Raw genomic sequence first — 26,940 nt, forward strand, 5'->3', positions numbered from 1 at the left:
AAACGTGCCAATCAGAGTGGATAATAAGAGCGCAAAATTTTCTGAGAGTTGATCTTGTTCCTCTGCTGCAAATTCACTTGGAGAGGAGCAAGGTGGCTTCTTTCGAAAAGCTGAGAGCTGCCATGCAAGCTCAGACGGCTGCCATCTCAGCTGTGGATACCGGTGTTCAAAAGTGTTTGCCAGGTGTCAAGTCCAGCAATCTGCCCTCAAACAGAGTAGTGGGATTGCTGAGTGTTGGCGGATTGGCAGTGGCTTCATGGGGCATGAACCTGTCTGAGCTACTCTACGTCATCTTCCAAGGCCACCTCCAATCTCCTCTGTTGAAATGACCTTCCACTCATCATGTTGCCATTATTAGGCGATGCAAAAGGCACACAGAAGTCAGGTACTTATGGGAATGCATGAGATTAACCCATGTCTGCATGCTATATGGCAAGAGTAAATGTATAAATTTAGTTTGGAATGTGTATTTTGAATTGGCTTTGTACTGTGGCTAAGACAACAATGCGACAGCTATTGACAAAAAGGTAAGAGTGTTGCACTGTCACTGAATTGGGGACTAGGGTTGAGGATAATGGAATAATTGGATCCTCGCTGTCTTCAGGGGATGTCCCGGAGGATTGGAGAATAGCCAATGTTGTTCCTCTGTTTAAGAAGGGTAGCAAGGATAATCCCGGGAACTACAGGCCGGTGAGCCTTACTTCAGTGGTAGGGAAATTACTGGAGAGAATTCTTCGAGACAGGATCTACTCCCATTTGGAAGCAAATGGACGTATTAGTGAGAGGCAGCACGGTTTTGTGAAGGGGAGGTCGTGTCTCACTAACTTGATAGAGTTTTTCGAGGAGGTCACTAATATGATTGATGCAGGTAGGGCAGTGGATGTTGTCTATATGGACTTCAGTAAGGCCTTTGACAAGGTCCCTCATGGTAGACTAGTACAAAAGGTGAAGTCACACGGGATCAGGGGTGAGCTGGCAAGGTGGATACAGAACTGGCTAGGCCATAGAAGGCAGAGAGTAGCAATGGAGGGATGCTTTTCTAATTGGAGGGCTGTGACCAGTGGTGTTCCACAGGGATCAGTGCTGGGACCTTTGCTCTTTGTAGTATATATAAATGATTTGGAGGAAAATGTAACTGGTCTGATTAGTAAGTTTGCAGACGACACAAAGGTTGGTGGAATTGCGGATAGCGATGAGGACTGTCGGAGGATACAGCAGGATTTAGATTGTCTGGAGACTTGGGCGGAGAGATGGCAGATGGAGTTTAATCCGGACAAATGTGAGGTAATGCATTTTGGAAGGTCTAATGCAGGTAGGGAATATACAGTGAATGGTAGAACCCTCAAGAGTATTGAAAGTCAAAGAGATCTAGGAGTACAGGTCCACAGGTCATTGAAAGGGGCAACACAGGTGGAGAAGGTAGTCAAGAAGGCATACGGCATGCTTGCCTTCATTGGCTGGGGCATTGAGTATAAGAATTGGCAAGTCATGTTGCAGCTGTATAGAACCTTAGTTAGGCCACACTTGGAGTATAGTGTTCAATTCTGGTCGCCACACTACCAGAAGGATGTGGAGGCTTTAGAGAGGGTGCAGAAGAGATTTACCAGAATGTTGCCTGGTATGGAGGGCATTAGCTATGAGGAGCGGTTGAATAAACTCGGTTTGTTCTCACTGGAACGAAGGAGGTTGAGGGGAGACCTGATAGAGGTATACAAAATTATGAGGGGCATAGACAGAGTGGATAGTCAGAGGCTTTTCCCCAGGGTAGAGGGGTCAATTACTAGGGGGCATAGGTTTAAGGTGAGAGGGTCAAGGTTTAGAGTAGATGTACGAGGCAAGTTTTTTACGCAGAGGGTAGTGGGTGCCTGGAACTCGCTACCGGAGGAGGTGGTGGAAGCAGGGACGATAAGGACATTTAAGGGGCATCTTGACAAATACATGAATAGGATGGGAATAGAAGGATACGGACCCAGGAAGTGTAGAAGATTGTAGTTTAGTCGGGCAGCATGGTCGGCACGGGCTTGGAGGGCCGAAGGGCCTGTTCCTGTGCTGTACATTTCTTTGTTCTTTGTTTGTTCTTTGTTAACACTTGCATTAGTTCTTCATGTGCAGCCTGAGCAGAAAGTACAGCCTCTCTTCTTCTTCCTCTTCTGCCTCCTCCTTTTCTACTCTCCTTCCTCAATCTTCTGCTGTCCAGCTTCCTACCTAATGGGTCATGGCAAGCGCTGTCCTTCATGATGGCAATGGTGTGCGGCATGCAGTGTACCATAAATCGTAAGACTTACTCAGCCCAACGCAGGGCTCTCCAAAGCACTCCAAAGTGGAGCTGTGATTGGTTGGTCTGTGATATTACTTGCGGCAGCATAGTTTGCAAACTGAAGTCATGAGCCATGCTGCTAGTTGAAAGCCCTCGTCACCCAGTAGCCAGCCTTTGGTTTGACGTGGTGATTGAAATATAGTTGCTACAGTGGAGAGTTTTAGAATGAACATGTTTTGATTGTTGCCAGAATACTGGGAGTTAACCATCATGATGCACTGTCTAATATGCTGATCGAGGGGAATGATTTCCCATCCGATATGACACAGTGGCATGAGGCATATACAAAGCAATGTGCTTGCAGTCAATGGCACTGTCCATAACAGCCTTGTGAACACTTGTACACACTCCACTAGCTTCTCTCTGGCTAAAGGGAATTAAATATAATTATTTCTCATTGAATAGAGAGCCTCAGTAACCTTCCTTATGCAACAGTGTGCTACTGGTGAAAAGCTGCTAATATTTCTTGCAGCAGACTGAAAGGAGCCAGACACATAGACGTTTATATCCACTGCCACCGTCACAGCCACGGGTAATGCTGTCCTTGCCCTGCTCCGAGGTTGGAGTTGTGGCTCCAGCAGTTGTCAGGTTTCAATGTCAACCTCCTTAATGTACAGACATCTCAAACATTGGTCCTCTTGGAAACAACCTCCTTAATGTACAGACATCTCAAACATTGGTCCTCTTGGAAACAACCTCCTTAATGTACAGACATCTCAAACATTGGTCCTCTTGGAAACAACCTCCTTAACGTACAGACATCTCAAACATTGGTCCTCTCTGAGCGTTAGGTCTGAGAATTGCTCTGAATACAAGGGAGGATGTGGCGCCTTGGTGAGAGCCTTCCTTCTTCGTATTCCTCTTCTGGCAGCTTGCCCTAATCCATGTGGCCTCTGCCCATTCACCCAGTCAGGCTCATTTCCAATTGAACAATGTCCATCAGTGCACCCTTGGAAACATACTTAGGATTAGGCTTGAAGTCATCAAAAAGCACGACTTAGACTTCTTCGTCAGAATTCCGCCACCTTCCGCCCTTCCCACCCGACCCCACCCTCAGGTTGTAAGGCATGGGGAGTTTAAGATTGCATGCACAGGATTTCTGCCGCGATTCTACCTGCCCCTACCTGTTGTGACTTAATGCCAGATTCAAACGCACCTCGGATGGGAATACTGCCCTTGTCCTAATTAAGGCCTTTAATGGCCACGTAATCGCATTTCACTGCCCAGCCTTGGATTTTAGGCCAGTGGACAGATGATAGGGGGGGGGATACCCAAAATTGAACACAATTTAATCTCAGATTGGGGGTTGCCGCCATCAGAAACCCCCTTCTGACTGGGGGAACCCTCTCCTTAGGGCCTGGTGACCTTCCTTCCTACCACAACCTGTCCCCCGAAAACTTGATCTACCTCCCCCCTCGCGACCCACCCCCCAGCCTTCCCTGCCCACCTCCATTTCCCCCACCCTCCCGCTTGAACCCTGCCTCTTACCTTTCCTTGGTTCCCGGCACCTAGATCCAGGCACCTTGCTGCATTGCCACTCCTGCCCACCCCGCACTGTTCCTGGAATCTGACTGGCTGACAGCTCTCCAAGGCAGGAATTTCTCCTGGTGTGCCAATCGAAGCTCGTTACAGTGTGAAATGGCATCAGGCTTGCTGAAAATGGCGGGGATGCATTCTGGCCGTTGAAATTTACTGTGGTATATACCACCAAGAGATATCAGCATGACATCACGAGAAGGGGAATGTATCATGTGATCCAGTCTTAGTTTCACTTTTTCTTTGAGCAGAGCACACACACGCACGGCTCTGATGCCTGCAAGCTTTATATCTGTGTGTAAATGTTCTTAATAAATGAACCCTCAAAGTGAATACTCAATCCCACATACTGGGGCTGGTTTAGCACACTGGGCTAAATAGCTGGCTTTTAAAGCAGACCAAGGCAGGTTCAATTCCCGTTCCGGCCTCCCCGAACAAGTGCCGGAATGTGGCGACTAGGGGCTTTTCACAGTAACTTCATTGAAGCCTACTTGTGACAATAAGCGATTTTCATTTCATTTTTTCATTTTCATGAGCAATTGCTGCCTTGTGGCTTGTACAGTAAATAAGTCCAAGGTATTACATCTTATCATCATAATGTGACAGAAAGCACCGAACATATGAAGAATTATAGCAAAACCTGAATAAATAAAGTAACCAACCTGCAAGTAGTTGATGACCCTTTTACAAAGCAATGGGGGTGGGGATGGGGGAGGTCAGTGGGAGTTAGTTCCTTCATTCTGCTTGACACATGTTCAGCTGTGCAAGGTTAAGAGAGACTGTCAGCTGGAGCATGGGAGCTAGTGTCAAACCAGCACTCACATGCTGATCTACCTGCTCTGCATATTTATGCTGTGCATTAAGTGAGCTCATGCTAACCCATCCAAACAGTGGGACAGCAAGGGAACTCCTCACCCAGAAATAGGTTCTATTAAGCCCAGATATGTGCCCCCCTTCAAAGGGATTTTTTACAGCCAAGGCTCCAGTGAGTTGGATTGCAGACCGCATTGAGACTGCAATCAGTGGTGTTTCCATACTGGACCATCAGGAACAATTCCAACCCTACAATTCATCCAATGATCCAACTGCATTGTTGCCAGCACTGATTCTGTTAATGATTTATCGAGATTGCACTGAAGTTTTGATGCTGCTAGTCCACGGGAGTAGAAAGCGGAGGAAAGAAAATGTCTTGCTTTCCCTTCTACTCGCTTAGGATGAAAACAATAGCAAAAAAAATCAATGCTGTAACTGAAGACTGCTGAAACTTTGTCGCAAACAATTCTATCTGAGCATCAATGGCGGGTAAATCTAGTTTGATATTTAAACTTATGTCTTTCTATATAATGGGCAATTTATGGTTCTGTGACCACAGGCAGGCTTCTCAACTGTTCTGATTGGGCTGGAACATCTCACTTTTGTGATGAATTGTATTCTGGCCCCACCGTCCTGATTTCAGAATGAGCTGTCTGGAATGACAAAAAGCCTTCAGTTAGTGAGAGATATTTTGTTTTGGACTTAAAGGTGTTGTGTAATAAAGCAAGTTTTAAAGTGTATTCTAGTTTTTCACCCATCTCTAGTAAATTTAAGATGTTGCTATGGATTCCACAAGACTGCTACAGACACAAAAACATGTTGTTCCATCAAAATATAATTAGGCGCTCATCATTCTGATATGTTTGGGTGAAAACAAATTAAAACACAATAGCTCAACTCTTTTAATCTGTGTTGGGAGAGCATTTGATAACGCTATGCAAACAATGCAGGGATTATGTTGTATGATTAATCTGTGCCCGTTCCTTCAGATGCAGGAATTATGCAAACTTTGCAATGCAAATAATAGTGATGGCAGCCGAGCACAAAATGCTTGCCATTGAGTGGCTGCTCATCCCAGCAGGGGATTACGTTCATACGAGAAGAACAGTGATAAATTGAACAACAGGGCAGAGAGCATGCTGCAAGGTTCCCAGACACAATACTGGAGGCCTTGAGGAGATGGACAGGAGGAGAGAGCTCCTTTACCCACAATGATATGAAATGGGTAATCATCGTAATCAAATGTCATTCCCTGGCTCAGTGATGAGAGTAGCACTCTGACCTCTGAATCACAAGGTCCTGGATTTAAGTCCTGCTCTTGGTTGGAGCACAAAAATCAGGGCTGGCACTTCAGTGCAGTACTGAGAGGGTGCTGCACTGTTGGAGTTTTTCAGATGAGGCGTTAAACAAGGTCCCACCTGCCTGCACAGGTGGAAGTAAAACATACCATGGCATTCTTTTGAAGAAGAGCAGGGGACGACTCTGGCCGAAGATCTCTCAATAAACATCTTGCCATTATCTCATTGCTGTTCGTAAATTAATCTTCAAATGCTATATTCTTACAGCCGAATGATTCACCTCAGAAACTGTTCAATTCACCACCTCACATTCACTCCAACAACCTTTATCAATCACAACTCATACGTTACAATCATCACCTCATCCTCACCACAGTTAACGCTGCTGCAGGCCTCCGACTCAGCTCTCAAAGCTAACACACACTGTTAGTTGTGACAGGCGCATCACACAGATCGATTGCACCACCAAATGGTGGTATTTCACAAGGGCAACGGGAGTCTCGCTTGCCAGCTGGACGGAGTGAGCCCCTCACTACTTTGTTTGGGGAAGGCCTGCCGAATTAGGCTCCCCTCAAATCGCTCTAAATAGCACTGGCAGCGGGGGTCCTTCCTGCTGATGTAGCCATCTGGGATGGCCACGTCCCGATTACAAAATGGACACTTGCAAAGAATGCAGGGAAAATTGGACAATACTGAGAAACAAACAGGTGCCAGGTCTGTCTGTTGATTAGAACCTTAAGCTCTCAGACAGGACAGAAACTGCTAAGCCATGTACATACTAATGAGCCATCTCCGGGGTCAAAAGGGAAACATTTAGATAAACAATGTTAAGGCAGACACCCCGGCGCCAGAAGAGACTAAAACAAAGCAGACCAACGGTCACCTAGGACACGCCCAGCAATCAGGGAACCCACCCCTCTATTGGAGGAAGATCGATACAAATGATTGAGAAAGGCCCAATTAATTGAGGCCAAGTTCAAGGTCCGCCCAAAAGCGCGAGAAGCCCTTTTGGGTAGAAAAGGTATTCCCCAAGGGAGAATCTTTCTTCTTTGGCCTTGGCTCTCAGCGAAGAGAGACCAGCCTAGCAGCTACACCAGACCAAGTAAGTGCCAAGTCAACGCACGCTATGAGATAGACGCTCCTAGTTGCTATCCTGTAAACAGCTCAACCCAGCAGCCTCAGAACCGAGCAACGGCCATTGTTCCTCTGACTGAGTGGGCACCCGAAGCTAAGTATAGGCTTTTAGTGATAGTGATAGTTTAGTTTGTAGAGTTTATGCATGAGTAGTTTTGACTGTGTAAATAAATGAGCATTGCTTTTGAACTTACTAACTGGTGTATCGTGTCTTTGATCAGTATTCGGTTCTGAACCTTGTGGCAGTGTTGAAAGATACCTGGCGACTCTTGAGCAAAGGTAATTAAACAGAGCCAAATTAAGAGACACACAAAGAGAGCAACACTGCTGAACCTATGCTGAGCTGTGCGAAGTAGAGGGTGTTAGCTGGAGAATCGAGGTTGAAAATGGCACCGATGGCATCAAATCAGCGTCAATGCTGAATGGTGTCCTGACCTGCCTACTCTGCATTCTACTCGTGCACACTCCCTGCACCTACACTCATGTCCTGGTAAAAATGGTGTCCAGTTTGACCACTACCAGAAGTAAGAGAGTACACCTAGGATGCCAGTTTTGAACTGAAATGGCACCCTTGCTAAAAATATGGAATTTTGCAGCCCATAACTTTCGATTAAACTAATCAAAAAATGTCATAATTTTAATTAGTACACATGGCACAATGCATCATACAATATAATCTCTGCTTTGAACCATTTGTCCCTCAGTTTTAAAATCACCTGAATTTCAAATTCGCTGATTGGAAGGTATACATCTGACAGAAATTCTTTTGGGTTATAACAAATGCTGATTGCTTGTCTTACTGCGAATGGCATCAAACCTCCTTTGACACACTTTCCAGTGAGTTCACATATCTAAAGTACTGGCCCAACTGAAATAAGCTCACTGATGACAACAAGACTGAAGCTGGGACTTTCTGGTCTGTGCAGATTACAATATCAGAACAGAAGAAATGGGAGCTGGAGTTGGCCATTTGGTACTTCGAGCCTGGGCCAGAATTTTCCGGCTGTTAAGATTCTCTGTTCCCGCCAGCAGTGTACCCCTCCCCATGGGTTTCCCGGAGGCGTGGGGTGGCTTCAATGGGAAATCTCACAGACAGGGAGCGGGAATAGAGAATCCCGTCTCCAGCGAACGGCGTGCCATCGAGAAACGGCCGGAGAAGCGGAGGATCCAGACTCTGCTCAGCCATACTCCAAGATGCTGACCTCGTACCTCACCCCCAACTTCCTGCACATTAAGAAACAAGTGTAGGAACAAAATGATCTAATTGAAGTTCACTGATTATAGTGAAGAGTGTTTTTACTGATTATTTCATTAATGGAGCTCTGAATTCTGATTTTGTTTTGTTTACTTTAGTTTAGCTTGATAAAAAGTTTGGAATTCACTGTATTTCTCCACTGTCTGGGAATTAAGATCTCGTCGAAACAGCATAGGGCAAAGTCGCTGTGAGGCTCAATGACCAACAGTTAATCACAGCTGGTGAACAACGATATTTCTTTTTTAAAAAATTTTTTTTAATTAAAAGTTTTCATAAAATATCAATAACAAAATGAGAAAGAAAAAAGAACCCAACAGGGTTAAGTACGGAACACAATCTAAAAAAGCAACCCCCCAAACCCCTCCCCCCTGTACATAAATAATAAATTAACATTAACACCCTGACTTAACACAACAGGTGTATATACCCCCTCAGACCCTCCAGTGTAAATAACATAAACAAAGATAAAGTAACCCCCCCCCCCGAGCTGCTGCTGCCATTGACCAATGTCTATCGTTCTGCCAGAAAGTCTAAGAACGGTTGCCACCGCCTAAAGAACCCTTGTACCGACCCTCTCGAGGCGAATTTCACCCTCTCCATGAACAACGATATTTCTTAAAACATCAGCTTCAGGTGTTCCACTCAGTCACTTTTCCATATTAGATGATTGGAAGCGGTTGAATATCTTGTCCGTTCTTTTCAGCCGTTCCGATTGTCCTCGGAAATTGGGGAGTGCCGAGCAGAGCACTGAATGTGTATTTGATACGCAGTCACAGCGCTGCCTGACCAGCTAATCGCCTCCTGCTAGTAAATGGGACTACCTGCAGTCCTGTGACAAATATCACTATAGGTTGCAACACAATGGAACATAATTCTAGTTTCCAGTAATTCATATTTAAAACTTGCACAGCATTGTTTTACAAGTGGTAAGTGCTTTAGGGCATAATTGTGATTTAAAGACAACATATAGAACAATTTATAAATAAATTATGACTATTAGTTACTTGACTGAAGCATAAACACTGAAACATAAAAGGAATGTTTTTCTCAGTAATGTATTTTTCCATGATATTTATTACCAAAGAAATTATGCCAATAAAGATATATAAATTACTGCGAGCCAAAATTAGAAAAAGACGTATGATGATAATACTCTCTCATATTTCACATTACATTCCCAGACAGGGTTTTATGTTATCAAGCTAATTAGTATGTACAACCTTGCATAATGTGGCTCCAGCCTCTCTTTAAATACTTTGACTCTATATACTGCGCCATTAATTTTGCAACATGCACTGAAACAGCCATTGACTTCAGCAGCTTTTAAAACCCAATGTTGCTAATCAGAAGTTTTGTAAAATCTTATCAGTTTTATTTAATCTGGTCCAAATGCAAAATGCTTCAGTTTATTGAAACGCTAACTTGGTACATAATTTTCAAGGCCCTATAATGTTATGTTTACCAACCTATTCCTAATTTCTATTTTAACTTGTTCAATTATGACACTAACTGTAAAACTAGATGATCTATTGATGCAATGTGAATTAACTGTAGTCACAGATGTTTATTCTCTTATCAGGAATTTTAATATATTGTTGCAACAATTCAAACCTGAGTGTTATCACCATCAGAACCTGATAAGATCACATTGTTTTATATCATGCAAAACTGAATTTGAGACCATTATAGAAAATAAACATATTTGTGAAGAAATCAGTTCTTATCAAAACATTAACAACATTAAACGATTCTTTCAAATTACCTGACCTTTTTAGGACAAAAATGTTCATTGGAGGAGATTTGACAATAACCTTATGACAGTCGGGTTATTTGTCCATCAGTCAGCAAGTCCAAATAAATGCTCTTGGATAAACAAACGTAAAAGAAGACAATGCATTATCATACACCGAGTGACAGAGTCATATGCATGATTAATCACCATCACATTCATTGCTTAACTTGACACCTTCCTTCAATTTGGGTACTTTCCTGTTGTGATTTCAGCATGTCAGGGGCATACGGGTGAGCTAATAATCCACTCAAAACCCATCTATTTGCACAGAGTCAAAATCGGTCCCATAATGTTCAATCTCCGCATGATGATATTCCACACTTTATGCACCGTCTGTTTATTGGTGATTTTCCCTTTCAGCCCAAGGAGAGCACTTTGCTCTTCTCCCATGGCATTCACAATAAATTGAGCAAACTTACACACTCCACATTTGGATTGTCACTCTGGGAATTTATAATGCGTGCATGCATATTATAACAGCTAACAAATTTTTCGGAAGTATTATTACCGGTGTGCCTCTGGTCCTTTACTAATAGTACGCTAAGTACAGTTGTCCCTTCACTGTTCCGTTCAGGAGGATGTGTTTTGGCCTTTGCTCAGCACCTCTGTACAGGAGCCAAAACCTGGCAATCCAAATTTGCACATGGCAATAAATCCTGAGTATCCTCCCTATATGTTTTCATGGCTCAATATATTGGTGCTCCCATTTGTACTGCGCCATGCACTACTAATAGAAATTCTTTTAACTTTTGAGTTCATATAATGTCAGATTTCCGCACTTGAATACTGAGTAAGTCAGGTATTTACATTTAAAACAGAACATGTGGAGTGTTGTGATGGCACAGCGTGTGGGCGTACTAATGTGGTAGCTCAGACTGATAGGATAGACTTTACTCTCATGGTTCCCCCGATTGTGTATTCATCTCTGCTGTGCCCTTGCAGAAGCGTCTCTGCAAAGAAAGGAACATTCTGAAAGTCAGTTAGCTACACATAGTCTAGAAGTTAAAGTTCACCTGCTTCCCTTTGCTATGGCAGGTGAGACCAAAGGGTAACATGAAATAAACCACTACTGTTGACATTTGGTGCGAGAGGCAAGCTTGACCCACACATTTAAAAGAAAAAAATGATTTCTTTATCTTAAAAAGTCGGTAATGTAAACATAAGTTGGTAGCATCACAAAGGAAAAATGAAAATTAAGAAAACAGCTACTTCCCCACTGTTACCAGACTCCCCTCTTATGGATTGATCTGATCTCTTCACACATCTTCCCTACCGAGTAGTACTACACTCATGTATGCTTTACCGATGCTTGTGTCTACGTATTTACATTGTGTATTTTATGTTTACCCTATTATGTATTTTCTTTTCATGTACGGAATGATCTGTCTGAGCTGCACACAGAACAATACTTTTCACTGTACCTCGGTACACGTGACAACAAACAATAAACAAACAAACAAACAAATAACATGAAAAATGTGAAATGCACAAATGTGGAAAAAGAAAGATTGCTCAATGTTTTTGGCTTATTCTCTCATAGGAATATAACAAGAACTTGAGTAGCCCAAAAATAATAAAATTGATAAATAAATATGGGTTTGACAAATGCTTCCCTGTACTGGAATAAAATATATAGATAATTTGGATTTGCCAAAATGGTTTCATGAAACAATATGTTAGATGAAACTGATATTCTGTCAAAGTTTAAATGCAATACATACAGACCAGTTCTTTTATGCACTGGCGTGTTTGGTGGAAATGTAATTACAACAGGATATTTTACCCCAGTATCTTGGTAATTCATCAGTGGTTGTAAAATTTAACTCCCAAATTGAACGGTTTAAAAATGCCTTTAACACTAAACCTATTTTTCTGCTTACTGCAATGCATTCTTAATGCTATCTCTGCTCAGGTTGTACTTCTACTGCAAAGCATTTCATATTTATGCCCCTCAACATGGTGAATCATTGCATTACATACCAGTAATACTGGAATATAACTTTCAGGACCAATCAATACTGAAATCATTACTCTCTGTCCAAGAATGAAGAGTGCCTGTTAGTTTTATACAAACACAACCTGAAAAAGGATAGAAACATATCAAATCCCAATAAACAGCTGTAAACAACTGGGTAAAATATGTTGCACAGCACTTGTGCAGATCTGCAAACACGGTGTAAAATGAATGACATTGAGAAGTTATGACATCTTGTCGCGAGTTGTGTGCACTTTTAAAAAATGCACCATTTGTTTAAAAATAAAGTTAAAAACTGTGTTCAACAAAATCTTGAATGACAATCTATTGCTTCTTAAATTCCACAGGTTCAGGGGGCCATGGATTTCAGCGTCAGTGAGGCAGCCCAACCTTTTATCCAAGAGGATAATTTCTGTCCAATCATTCCCCTGCTGCGTTGGGGGGAATTTTCCGTCAAGCTAAATTCTGGGAACAATCATAATAATAATCTTTATTTTCACAAGTAGGCTTACATTAACACTGCAATGAAGTTACTGTGAAAATCCCCTAGTCGCCACATTTTGGCACCTGTTCGGGTACACAGAGGGAGAATTCAGAATGTCCAAATTACCTAACAGCACGTCTTTCGGGACTTGTGGGAGGAAACCGTAGCATCCGGAGGAAACCCACACAGACACGGGGAGAACGTGCAGACTCCGCACAGACAGTGACCCAAGCCGGGAATCAAACCGGGGTCCCTGTTGTTGCAAAGCAACAGTGTTAACCACTGTGCTACTGGGGTGGATCCTTTGCACTGATCCTCGAAACATTCGGTAAAACTGAATTTAATCACACTGATTGGTAGTCCATGACTACTGTGCCTTCTAATTGCAATGCTTTGCCTTTCTCGATGGTAAATGTGGGTGAAATGTTTGCAGCAGCAAGACAAGCCATGCCTCATCTTTTATATCACTGCTTCAGCAACTGTTTTCACAAATTAAGGATCTTGACAAAACATTTTAAATGCAGAGAGCATTGAGTTCAAAGTCTGGCAGAATGTGGCATCTAAAAATAACCCTCCTAACTATGTGAGATCCTTGGCCCAGCACCATGCCCTGCCCATGCCCAGCACAGGGAGTGACCACTTGGAGCCTGGGATGCTGGAATGGAAGGAATGCTTTGATTTGCTGAGAGGTTCCTGATTGACAGGGGAATCAGCCTATCAGGCGCCGCCTCCGCCCCTTGTTGCGGGCGACCCGGGTAATTGAGGGCCCGGCGGACCAATGGGGGAGGAGGAAGCGCGGGACCCAGGTGGGCGAGGTGTAGACGTCGCCTGGTAACGCAGGTGACGGACGGGGAGGTGGGCCAATGGGAGAGGGGGATCAGGGCCGGGGGTGGGTAGACGTCGCCATGTAACGCGGCTGACGGACGGGGAGGCTGGCCTATAGGAGAGGAGAATCGGGGCGGGGGGGAGACGACGCCTGTAACGCGGCTAACGGACGGGGAGGCTGGCCAATGGGAGAGGAGGATCGGGGCGAAGGGGGGGACGTCGCCCTGTAACGCAGCTGACAGACAGGGAGGTTGGCCAATGGGAGAGGAGGGTCGGGGTGGGGGGGAAAGTCGCCTGGTAACGCTGCTGATGGACGGGGAGACAGACGAATGGGAGGGGGAGATCGGGGAAGGAGGGCGGGGTCGCTAGGGAACGTGGCGGACGGACATGGAGGCGGACCAATGGGAGAGGAGGACCGGGGCGGACTGGGGCGCGAGGCGATGACGCACAACGGCAGCTCCGGAGCTGTTCGGAGGCAGGTAAACAAAATGGTGGCTGCCTAACAACTGAAGTCGGGAGCGGCGGGCCGGCGGAGAGTGGAGCGGCGATGCGGCATGGCGCGGAGCAGCCCGAGGAGCCCGAGCCCATCCTGGCGCCTTTCAGAGACTATGTGGAGATGGACGAGGTCATCGACTACATCAGCGACAACGACCTGATGGGAGTGGACACCTTCATCCACCGGATCGACTCCACCGACGTGATCTACCAGCCGCGCAAGAAGAGGGCCAAGATCATCGGCAAGTACCTGATGGGCGACCTGCTGGGCGAGGGCTCGTACGGCAAAGTCAAGGAGATGCTGGACTCCGAGACCCTGTGCAGGAGGGCCGTCAAAATCCTCAAGAAGAAGAAGCTGCGGCGGATCCCGAACGGGGAGGCCAATGTGAAAAAGTGAGTGAGGGAGGGGCTGGGGCCGGGACGGGGGGGCTGGCAGAGCTGCGGCCCGAGCCGGCTGCAGGCGGCGGGACAGAGCCCCCCCCCCCCCCCCCCGGGGCACCGAGGCCGCACAGCCCCCCCCCCCCCCCGGGGCACCGAGGCCGCACAGCCCCCCCCCCCCCCCCCCCGGCCGTTGGGCTGAGAATCTGAGCACTTTAGATCTTTCGGACCACCAACCCCCGCCACTCACTAACCCAGGCAGTGTGTATGTTTGTGTGTTTTTTGTGCCTCTCTCCTCTCATTCAACTTCAAGTCTGCTGCCACTTAGACTTTTAATAAGTTGTCATCTTAAGCGGGGGGGGGGGGGGGGGCTCGGAGTAAATGTCAGGGTGATGCTCTCCAATTCCACCACAATAGTATAAAGGCTGTGAGATTTAACAATTTGGGACAGGTTGGTTAATCTGCCACCATTCAGCTGTTTCCATTCACACATCCATCCATCCAGTGGTGATCTGGGGCAGGCAAAGATGAAGCAAAACACATCAGAGAATCTGGCTGACTTGCTGCTCACTTTGACAGAGCCGTCCTTACTTTTCAAACACGTAGAACAAACGTTATTTAGTATTGGCCAACATTTAATTTTACTTTCAACCCAAGGACCAGTTCAGTCAGTTGCATATTGCAGCCTGTTTCTTTCTGTGGTTTAAAATCTCTTTATAAAAATGTACCCAATACTTATTTTTCCAATTAAGGGGCTGTTTAGTGTGGCCAATCCACCTATCCGGTACATCTTTGGGTTGTGGGGGTGAGACCCACGCAAACACGGGGAGAATGTGCAAACTCCACATGGACAGTGAACAAGGGCCGGGATTAGAACCTGGGTTGTCAGCGCCGTAGGCAGCAGCGTTAACCACCGTGCCACCTGTGGTTTAAAATCTCAACCACCGAATGACAATTAACATTTTCTTAAGAATGAAATTTGGCTTAACAATTAGAAGATAACTGTTTCCCCCATTTTACTTATGGAAAATAATGTATTGATTAAAGTTTAGAGTCTGAATGCCTCTTCCATTGATTTTACATTGCCTGTTCCATCGGCAGGTTGATAAGAAAGCGAGAAGTTCTGTTCGATTAATTTACCATTGGAGCTAAGAGGAAAGTTTAGGGGATTTGGAGGAAGATGTGAGATTTTCTGAGAGCTGATAATTTTGACATAGATAATTCTTTGCTCAGTAACACAGAAATTCTTCACCGTTATTTACATGTTTCTATACATTATATCGACCTTTATGCATTTGACTCAAAATAATTGAGAGATCAGAAAATGCAAAAGGACAATCGCTTGTACTGCATATGCAGTCAAGTTTGGAAATAAAAATGTTCTGCATTTTTGTTTACAGCATGATAATTGGTTGAAATACCTTACCTCCCGTCTCCCATGGTAGCGAGCATGTAACTTGCTTTGGCACAGATAACTAACTACTTTTTTAAGATTCTTGATGAGCTCAATTTTCAATGATACATGCTGGTTGCTTTGCTAGAAACTTGGGCTTGCCAACCTGTTGCACAGAATTGAAGAGACAAATATTGATTTGTTTTCTAGATTGGTGGCCACCTTTTTGGATAGGCTTTTGCAATAGTTTTCCATTGTGTTTATGTTGGTTCATGGTTTTGCAAAGGGATTTCAGTAGTGTGATTAGTTGTTAAAGTGCACTTGGATTGTGATAGCTTTACAAATTAAACATTTAATTCCAATTAAGGGTGCATAACGCTTCAGCCCATCAGCTGCTGCAATCCTCCAGATGTGACTACTCAGATTGGTCGCCTGCATTCAACCATCCACAAACATCAACTCATCAAAATCTCCGCTGCCCAAATCCTAACTCTCCCAAAGTTCACCCATCACCCCTGTGATCGCTGACTTATGGTGGCTTTGGGCCAAACAATACCTTATATTTAAAATTCTCACCTTTGTATTCAAAACCCTCTGTAGCCTCGCCCCTTGTGATCTCTCCAACATCCTCCAGCCCTACAATCCTCTGACAACTGTCATCAATTGTTGTTAAAACCCATCTGGTTCACTAATGTCCTTTAGGGAAGAAAATCTGCCACCTTTACCTGGTCTGGCCAATATGTGACTTCGGACAATGTGGTTGACTCTTAATGCCCTCTGAAATGGCCAAGCAATCCACTCAGTTCAAGGACAGTTCGGAATGAAGAGCAAATGCTGGCCTGAGCAGTGTTGCCTCACATGACAAAAATGAATTTGGGGAAAAAAAATAAAATCCTCCACCTCTAACCCTTTTGATTCCTTTCAGATTGCCCTTGCATTAAAAAACAACACTCAATTTGCCTTCCTAATTACTTGCTTACCTGCATACTAAATTTCTGTGATTCAGGTACCTGGACACCCAGGTCCCTCTGTACCTCCTCAGTTCTGCAATCTCTCTCCATTTAAATAATGTTCTGCTTTTATATTCTTTCTGCCAAATGGGCAAGTTCACATTTTTCCACATTATGCTCCATCTGCCAATTTATTATCCACTCACTTCATTTATCTATGTAACTTTGCAAACTCTGTATCCTCCTCACAACTTGCTTGCCTATCTAGTTTTGTATCGTCAATAAATCTAGCAGCAATTCAGTCCAAATTATTAATATACATGTAGAATGTAAATAGTTGAGGCCCAAGCACTATTTTCTGTGGCACTCCAGTAGTTGCTGTTTGCAGAGTTGAAAATGATCTGCTTATCTCGACTCTGTAAACCTATCTTCCATCCATGCTAATATATCATTCCAGCACACTGAACTCTTAGCTTATATCTTTTGTTGCAATCATTTATGTGTCACCTTAATGAATGCCTTTTGGAAATTCATTTACACTCACCTACTAGTTTTCCTTTACTCACCCTACATATTACATTCTCAAAGAATTCTAATAAATTTGTCAAACCTCATTTCCCTTTCATAAAACCATCTTTATTCTGCCTGATGGTATTACGATTTTCTAAAAGTCTGCTACAACCTCTTTGATAATGGATCTAGCCTTTTCCTATAGACAAAAGTTTGGCTAGCTAGCCAAGTGAAGTTTTCTGTCACCCTGCTTTCTTGAATAGAGGTGTTACATTTGCGTTTTCCAATCAGTTGGCACCTTTCCAGAATCTCGGAAATTTTGGAACATTACCTTCAATGCATCCACTATCTCTGCAACCACTACTTTTAAGACTCTAGGATACAGGCGATCTGGTCCTGAGAACTTGTCAGACTTTCATCCCATTCATTTTCCTGGTCCTTTTCTCTGGTGATCATGATTGTTTTAAATTCCTCCTTCCCATTTGCCTCTTGAATTTCCACTATTCTTGGGGTGCTTTTAAAAAAAATTTCTGTACTGTGAAGACGGAAGGAAATACTTGTTCAAAGTCTCTGCTGTTTAGTTTTCCATTGTTAATTTCCCAGCCTCATCCTCTGAGACCATTGCTCATTTTAGCTACTCTTTTCCTTTTTGTATATTTGTATAAGCTTTTATTGTTTGTTTTTAATTCTTTCTAGTTTTCTCACATACTTTAATTTCTCCCTCTTTAATTTTTGGTCTCCCTTTGCTGTTTTTGAAAAAAAAAAACGAAATTTGTAGCAACATAATGTACAGGATTGCTAGGAAGAGTATGATTATATCTGAATGATTGCAAAGTTTTGGAAAAAGTACGTCACAAGGTTCTTCATGAATACCTTCTTTTACTAACGGAATTATTCACCACCCTCTCAAATATGATGTAATCCACTCTTTCTCACACTCACCAAGGTGTGAAATAGTTGAGTCTAACCATTTGTTCAGCTTCCCTTTCTGAGCCTGCCTTTTTGCCACCTGATATGAGTTTATAATTGTCAAGCAATTTATTTGGACATGTTTTGCATACACTTTGATATCATAGAGACACGGGTAGACCATTCACCCCTTGAAGTCTTTTCTACCAATTACATTATAGCTGATCTTTAATTCAACTCCATTTAACCATCTTTGTTCCATATCCCTTGGTTCTTGTCTAATAAATATCTATTGATCTCAGCCTTAAAAATTTTAATTGTCGCATTCAAGGCCTACTTTATGCTATCCTCCGAAACCTTCACTTTATTCCCAGTGTTGGCTTTTCTCCAATCTAAACATTTCAACTTGATCTCTCTTAACTCCTATTGCGAATCCCAGGTATGTTGGCTGTTCTTCTCAAGTCAGGATGTGCTCAATTAGAACGGTGACCTTAATGGGTGGCACGGTAGCACTGTGGGTAGCACTGTTGCTTCACAGCTCCAGGGTCCTAGGTTCGATTCCTGGCTTGGGTCACTGTCTGTGTGGAGTCTGCATGTTCTCCCCGTGTCTGCGTGGGTTCCCTCCGGGTCTGAATTCTCCCTCCGTGTACCCGAACAGGCGTCGTGGCGACTATGGGCTTTTCACAGTAACTTCATTGCAGTGTTAATATAAGCCTACTTGTGACAATAAAGATTATTATTATGTACTTAATACTCAAGTGGAGGCTAAATCACTATTCTGTATGAGTATACTATTGCGTCTTCCACTCTACTATGTGGTGGGGGTGTGTTACAGTTCATCCAGGAGCCCAAGTGATGGTGGCAACATGCACATTTTCATGTATGTTGTAGTCTGGAACAGTGGATGGTGATAGTAGAGGCTGCAACTCTTATCATGGAATGTATAGTGCAGAAGGAGGCCATTCGGCCCATCGAGTCTGCACCGATCCTTAGGAAAGAGCACCCCACTTAAGCCCAATCCTCCACCCTATACCCGTAACCCAGCAACCCCATCTAACCTTTTTGGACACTTAAGGGCAATTTATCATCGCCAATCCACCTAACCTGCTCATCTTTGGACTGTGGGAAGAAACTGGAGCACCTGGAGGAAACCCACGCAGACACGGGGAGACCGTGCAGACTCGGCACAGACAGTGACCCAAGCCGGGAATCAAACTTGGGGGCAGCACGGTAGCACAAGTGGATAGCAATGTGGCTTCACAGCGCCAGGGTCCCAGGTTCGATTCCCTGCTGGATCACTGTCTGTGTGGAGTCTGCACGTTCTCCCCGTGTCTGCGTGGATTTCCTCCTGGTGCTCCGGTTTCCTCCCACAGTCCAAAGACGTGCAGGTTAGGTGGATTGGCCATGATAAATTGCCCTTAGTGACCAAAAAGGTTAGGAGGGGTTACGGGGATAGGGTGGAAGTGAGGGCTTAAGTGGGTCGGTGCAAACTCAATGGGCCGATTGGCCTCCTTTTGTGCTGTATGTTCTGTGTTCTGATTCCGAGGCAGGGACACTACCCACTGTGCCACAAAATCTCCCATTTCTTTACCATATACCTGCATATTGTATTGGCTGCCTTTGCCACTGTCGTTCACTGTACCAATTGTTTCACCAATTATTCACCAATAACTGCATCTCTTTTCTAGAAAGGCTTAGCTTGTTTTGTTCCAGCATATGTTGAGGACAAAACTGCACAAATGACAGCATTATTAAAGTTGCATTTGTGTGCCCAAGGAATTGTCCAATGGCACAGCTAAATTGGAGCAGTCTCGAAGCATTTTCAAGATAGTAGTTAAATGTCAAAGTAGCGTGAGAAAGGCTGACACCATTTCATTAGTGTAACATAGTGGTTTTCAAACTTCTCAGCACATCTGCAAATATTAATGCATCCCATGGACTTCTGTTGTAACTTTTAGAATGAGACGTTGGTTGGGTTTTAAGCTGATCCCTGGGGTGAGCAGGATATGGCGACATAAGCAGCACTCTGTGGGACAGCATTGACAAGGACACAAAGTGGAGTTGGGGCGGTGGTGGGGGCAACGAGTGCTAAGTGCAATATTTTTAGTCTTGCCAATGCCCAAGTGAAGGAACATAGTCACAATTTGATGTTAGACCAATAGTCTCACTGCACAGCAACAGTGACAAAAGCAGAGTAAAGCTAGGTCATTTGTCTATGTATGGAATTCTTTCCCACTTTATTGAGTTTGTTGCTAATGTAATGTAATTGAGCAGAAGATGAGAGCCAGTGTTTGGATGGTCTAAAGGTGCTGGGGCAGGAAAGGAAGGCAATGCCTGAGAGTTTTGGCTCTTTTTGGGACGAATAGGACTGTAACCAAAAGCGTGACTCCCATAGACCTGTATCCTTTTATTTAAGTAAACTATTCTGCTTTTGTTGGAAAGCTTTATGTACCAATGTCTTTACTTTTGATTTAACATAATTAGTTACAATACAAACTTTAATGATTAAAAATGCATTTTCAATGTAGTTGAAAATGTATTTTGAGGTACATTATAAAATGGGCTAAGCTCCTAGTATTTAAAATGACGTATTTACTTTTCATCATTGAAATAGATCAGGATGAAAGAGCAAAGTAGCAAAAATGGAAAGGAAAATCCATTAGAGCCACTTTTCAAATATTGACCAGTGCTTTGTTGCTTAATAATGTGATTTGATTTCCCACATGCCCCTTCAGACACTAAAAATACCATATGTAGGTTTTCGGGATAGCTCATCTTTAGCACACACAACAATAAATGGTATCTGGCACATTTGTTTTCATCATGCTGATAAGTTTTCACAAGAAGTCGAAGGTGACCTCCTACTGCTGCCCAACACTACGTTGGTAAGGATTTCTGTGTAAATAATAAAATAATAGCACGGTAGCATAGTGGTTAGCACTATAGCTTCACAGTGCCAGGGTCCCAGGTTCGATTCCTGCTTGGATCACTGTCTGATTATTATTATAATAATCTTGACTAGGGTAGGCTTACATTAACACTGCAATGACGTTAATGTGAAAATCACCTAGTCACCACAGCCCGGCGCCTGTTTGGGTACACTGAGGGAGAATTTAAAATGTTCAATTCATCCAACAGCACGTCGTTCGGGCCAAATGGGAGGAAACCCACGTAGACACTGGGAGAACGTGCAGACTTTGCACAGACAGTGACCCAAGCCCATAATGAACCCGGGTCCCTGGTGCTGTGAAGCAACAGTGCTAACCACTGTGCTACCATGCTGCCCATAATAAATCTTGGTTGACTATTGTGTTCACTTCAAATGAAGACATTCCAGCAGTTTACCTAAGGGTTCAAGAATGACGGTATCAGTATTATTTGTTGGGGCTTTATTAGATACATACTAAAATAAAAACAGAATGCTGGAAAGTTCAGTGGGTCTGGCAGCATCTGTGGAGAGGGAAACAGACTTGATGTTTCGAGTCTGTATGATTCTTCTTTGGAGAAGAGTCATGTTGGACTCGAAACATTAACTTTGTTTCTCTCCACAGATGCTCCCAGACCTGCTGAGCTTTCCCAGCATTTTCTGTTTTTGTTTCAGATTTCCAGCATCCACAGTATTTTTATTTTAGAGGTATATACGTCTGCAGATCTTGACTGACAATCTGTTAGCAAGGTAGTCAAATAAGTTAGTAGAAGCTCTGGAGTCTTTTCTGCCATTCGTTGCTGATTGTGACCTAATGCCACACTGGATGATGTCTTTTTTAGAGACGGCTGACATTTAGGATAGTACTGGAGCATCTCTTTTGAACTAACAGAGCATTATTTTCCAGTGAAGTTCCAATCGAGTATCTCAATAAAATCAAGCAGAGTCAACATTGTTTAGTGAAAAGGAAATTATATTTGACTAATTTGTTGGAGTTCTTTGAGGAAGCAACATGGATGAAGGGAACCTGTTAATGTGCTTAAATTTCCAGAGGGCATTTGACAAGTTGCCACATGCAAAATAATAGTTTATGGTGAAAGAGTAACACAACAGTGTGGATAGAGGATTTGTTAGCTAACAGGAAGCAGAGAGTAGGGATAAAGTCATTTTTGTGTTGGCACGATGTGACGAATGGAGTGCTGCAGGAATCACTCCTGGGACCTGAAAGATTTACCATTTGTATTACTGACTTGGATGACGTGATCAGATATGCGGTAGCTAAATTTGCTGAAGACACAAAGTTAGGTTGGGGAAATGAACCATTAAGAGGACATCAGGAGTCTGCATAGAGACATAGGTTAAGTGAGTGGGCAAAAATATTGGCAGATAGTTATTATAGAAACTACAAATACCCTAATAAAATGTTTTTTAAAAAAAATATTGGCAGATGGAGTATAATGTGGAAAAAGGTGAACTTGTCCATGTTAACTGGAAAAATGAAAAAGCAGCGTATTGTTTAAATGGAGAGAGATTGCTGAACTTTGGGGTACAGGTCCATGGATCACTGAGTTATTATGCATTTACAGCAAGAAAGGGATGGAATGTTGTTTATTGCAAGATGAATGGGATATGAAAGTAGGGATGTTTTGCTACAGCTGTGAAGGGCATTGATGAGACCACATCTGGAGTATTGTGTCCAGTTTTGGTGGTCTAATTTAAGAAATGATATATCTGCATTAGAAGCAGTTCAGAGAAAATCCACTCGACTGAAATTGGAGGGGGCGGAATCTTATGAGGAAATATTGGAAAGGCTGGGCTAGTATCCATTCGAGTTTCGAAGATTGAGAGGTGATCTTATTGAAGCATATAAGATACTGGGGAGACATGGCAGGGTGTATGCTGAAAGAATGTTTCTCATAGTGGGAGAGACTAGAATTGAGAGACACGGTTTAAAATAATAGGTCTCCCATTTAAGACTGAGATCAGAAGATGAGGATTGTGAATCTTTGGAACTCTGTATTCCCAAAAGAATGGTGGAGGCACTGTTATTGAATATTTTTAAGGCAGTGGTAGGTAGATCCTTGATTAACAAGGGAATTAAATGTCATCTGGGTAGGTGGAATGTGGAAATGAGTTCACAGTCAGATCAGCCATGATCTTGTTGAATGGCTGGCAGGCTCAAGAGATCGATTGGGCTACTGCTGTTCCTAAATCTTGTTTGTATGGGGGGCATCCAGCCTTCTACAAAACAGCATTTGCCTTGTTACCATTTTGGCATAATCAGAAATTACCACCTTGGCATAGAGAATAGTATGGAGTGGCCAAGAGAAAATTTTGCTCTTGGGGCAAATATCCTGTATCAACACACTGTAATAGTTGCTGTCATGCTGTTTGTCACAGCAAAGCTGATCACTTCCCATTGCACACAAGGATTATTTCTAAATGAACAAAATTTCAGGCTTTTATTATTTGAGTAATGCTGACTATAGGTTTCTTTGGCAGCGCACATGCTAAAATTGGAACTAAACAGAGAAGATTAGCATGACTCTGCGCCAGGATGACATGCAAATTTGTGAAGCGTTCCACATTTTGTGGGGGTCAGTTGGTTCGATGAAAAGCGTGATTCAGAATGATGCCAGTGGCACAAGTTCCTTTCTTGTACCATCATAATTCATGGATGCCTGCCTCTTCACTTTGCCCCTGCTTGTGGAATGGTACCCCTCAAGTTATATATAAAACCAATAATCTCAATCTCTCTTTTTCTAATTGAGAGAGTGCCTAAGGTCCTTTATCGACTGTGGTCTGTTACTCTGTAACCTATTGAAAAATCACTGACAAATCATGAAAGAATTAGTTCAGCCTTCCTTATTAACTGAAATGCTAACTTTGTGTAGCAATATAATGGTTGCTGGGTAAATGTTCTAAAATAAACACATTATACTGCTGTAACAGCTATGGAACAGTATTAAAGTTAATGTAAAGCTGATCTCCTTTGACCCTCGTTGCAGCAATATTGTGCAGTGCCCATGAACTGAGTGAACTCCTCTTGTTTCACAATTTACCTACGACAGACAAATGAGCCGTCGACTGCAACATAGTTGATCAGGAGAGAGCAATTCAGCCTTCAGCTGACTCTTAGTTTTGTGTTAAGTGGTTTCCATGATTACACTTGGTGTTTTTGTCTGTAAACATTTGTGGTTTGTTTTAGGGTAGCATTAAGTAAAGATTGAGCTGGTGACTGCAGAAAAACTTCAAATTTGTCAGTCGTGTTTTACATATGGACGGTGCTTCACTCCTTCCGTGCCTTTTCTCATAATTTCTAGGTCTCCAGTCAGCTTTTATGTATATTTAACAACACTAAACTATCTCTCCTTGTTATCATCTTTTACACCTCAACCGCCATTATACTGTTCAACTGCTGGCATCAGACGTGCATAATAATGGTGAATATCCTTAAGCTCCCTATCGGCAAGACTCTAGTTGTCCTATTTAGCCTCTGCCTCCATCCATTCCCTCAGACTGTGCGCGCTGGCTGAGCCTGATGATACTTCCATTACAGGTCTATATGGACTTGGGCCACAAATCAGCTGTGATTTTATTGAATGGCGAAACAGAGTCTGGTATAAATGGCCTACTTCTGCCCCTATGTTCTTGTTTGACCCTGAGGTTCCAGACCACTACAATTTCCATCTGCACAGCATTGCTTGTTCTTGTCTTTACCCAACTCCACTGCTACCTCTGCGGGTGTATTTTTGCTTCTGGACAGAGGTCCACCCTTTAGAAATTATAATGACTTCGAAATGCTACCCTCCTATTCTCGTTTGATTTGTTTCAGATTCCTTAATGCATTGATTACAAGATGTGTATTCTCATGTATCTGTATTCTTGTGTATCTCTTTCTCCTCTCCTCTATCTTTCCAGCCCTTGGTTCCAACATGCACGTTTTGCTTTTTGCCTCCGGCCTCCTTAGCATTACCCATTCATCTTTTCACTGTTGGTGGCAGATTCTTCCCTTTTCAGATATTTTACATGTCACAATGTTATTAATGTAGATTTATGCATTAGAACTTTGTATCCTCATGGCTTTAAAGCAATTCACTGTAAGTTAGTTGTTTGATCAGGCCTTGTGTAGTATCTTGTTGCTAATTAAGAAGAAAGATGTGAGTGCAGAATAATTGAATAATTGCCTAATTTTGGTATCCAGTATTAAACCACGAAACAATCCTTGGTTAGATGCTGCATGGATGAGACATAAAGCAAAAGCTTCCTTTGCTCTGCTGAAACTTCAGAAGAAAACTCATCACACTAGCACGTTTCCATCTTTTCCTCCTGTACCTTTTTCAAGTTCCCCCTGTTCTCCACACACTCGATAGGTGGTCCATCTGAAATGTCAATTTGCATATCATGTATGGAAACTATCAAGCTCATTTAATACCAGATATTTCATGGTAGCACAGTGGTTAGCACTATTGTTTCACAATCCCAGGGTCCCAGGTTTGATTCCCGTCTTGGGTCACTGTGCGGAGTCTGCACGTTCTCCCTGTGTCTGCATAGCCTCCTTCTATGCTGTAAATTCTATGTAAATTTGCAGCAACTGGAGCATCTAGACAGTCTAGGTGGATCATATCCAAATTTTAAAAACGAATGACGTTAAAGATGAGAACCATAGAATCCCTACAGTGCAGAAGGAGGCCATTCGGCCCATCAAGTCTACACCGGCCCTCTGAAAGAGCATCCTACCTAGGTCCACTCCTCCGCCCTATCCCCATAATCCTGTAACCTCATCTAACTTTTGGACACTAATGGGCAATTTAGCATGGCCAATCCATCTATCCTGCACATCTTTGGACTGTGGGAGGAAACCGGAACACCCGGAAGAAGCCCATGCAGATATGGAGAGAATGTGCAAACTCCACACAGTCACCCAAGGCCAGAATTGAACCTGGGTCCCTGGTGTTGTGAGGCAGCAGTGCTAACCGCTGTGCCATCGTGCTGCCCATATTTTATAGTAACTTTATAAATTAAATTTATACTATTTTATTCACTAAGATCATATCCCACATGGTTCAGCAACCTACAGGTTACTATGGCGTTGCATCAATTACACGATGGGACACTGTGTAGTTACTTAGATCCTTAGTTCAAAAATGGGTGCTTCATTATGGGAAAGAAGCTTGTCTTTCTTCTGCTAGACTTGTCCAGCTGTTGGCGCGGTGCAAAGTAAAGAAAAAACAGACCTGAAAAATGGACAGATTGAAGATCAAGTTGAGAAATGTACGCAGAGAAAAAGCTAATCCTTTTTGGTTTTTCAATATGATCAGGTTTACCAATGCAATAAATAAAATCATATACAGCAGCATTGAGAATATACCCAAGATCATTAAGGGTGAATTTATAGGTTTTGCCCACTGCTTGTCTACACTTTTGATCCAACCCTGGTGCATTCAGGATAGGTCATTCCCTCTCTCTCTCTCTCTCTCTCCATAGTTTAGGAATTTGGGCCACAAACATAATACAAATCCAGAATCCTAGGTTTATTTTTGTGACTGGGTCATCTATATAGTTCGATTATAGCATTTCTCACCCCTCTGTAATATCTATAATTTTCTCTGCTAGCTTTCAGTAACTAATAGTACTGTGTACATAGCACAATTTCTAATGGCAGAAGCAGAGAAGCATGTTATAGCACAAATATACCAGAAAGCGGAGAGAGAAAAAGCGGGCAGAGAGAAAGCGGAGAGGGTGCGAAAGAAAGAGAAAGCGGAGAGACAGAAAGAGAAAGTAGAAAAATGCATGTTTACTTTATCATATGCTTCTCCGTTTCTAATCAGAATTATGCTTCTGTGGGAAGTTGATAAGTGAAAGTTGCCTATCTTCCTGAGAAGTAAGGGAAATTGGATAGTATCTGTATCCCCTTTTGAGTTGCATTCATTTTCCTCTCGCATCTACT

The 26,940-nt window shown here is 43.1% G+C and overlaps 1 protein-coding gene and 1 non-coding gene across 4 annotated transcripts in view; both read left to right on the top strand.

The window, feature by feature from the left end:
* Positions 1-13,882: 13,882 nt before the first annotated feature.
* Positions 13,883-26,940, top strand: part of stk11 (serine/threonine kinase 11) — a 170,116-nt gene continuing 157,058 nt past the window's right edge. For 2 of the 3 annotated variants that reach the window (XM_072482062.1, XM_072482061.1), the window contains exon 1: positions 13,884-14,317. In XM_072482062.1, coding sequence (XP_072338163.1) covers positions 13,977-14,317 — 341 coding nt within the window. In that variant the 5' untranslated portion in view covers positions 13,884-13,976. Of the gene's footprint in view, positions 14,318-26,940 lie in introns of all 3 variants that reach the window. The other variant, XM_072482063.1, reaches the window with a different exon arrangement.
* On the top strand, positions 23,480-23,582 carry LOC140395805 (U6 spliceosomal RNA). The gene has a single exon (XR_011936319.1). It is a non-coding gene; the product is annotated as a U6 spliceosomal RNA (small nuclear RNA).

This window comes from Scyliorhinus torazame, chromosome 18 (genome assembly GCF_047496885.1).
Source record: "Scyliorhinus torazame isolate Kashiwa2021f chromosome 18, sScyTor2.1, whole genome shotgun sequence".
NCBI classification, from domain to species: Eukaryota; Metazoa; Chordata; class Chondrichthyes; order Carcharhiniformes; family Scyliorhinidae; genus Scyliorhinus; species Scyliorhinus torazame.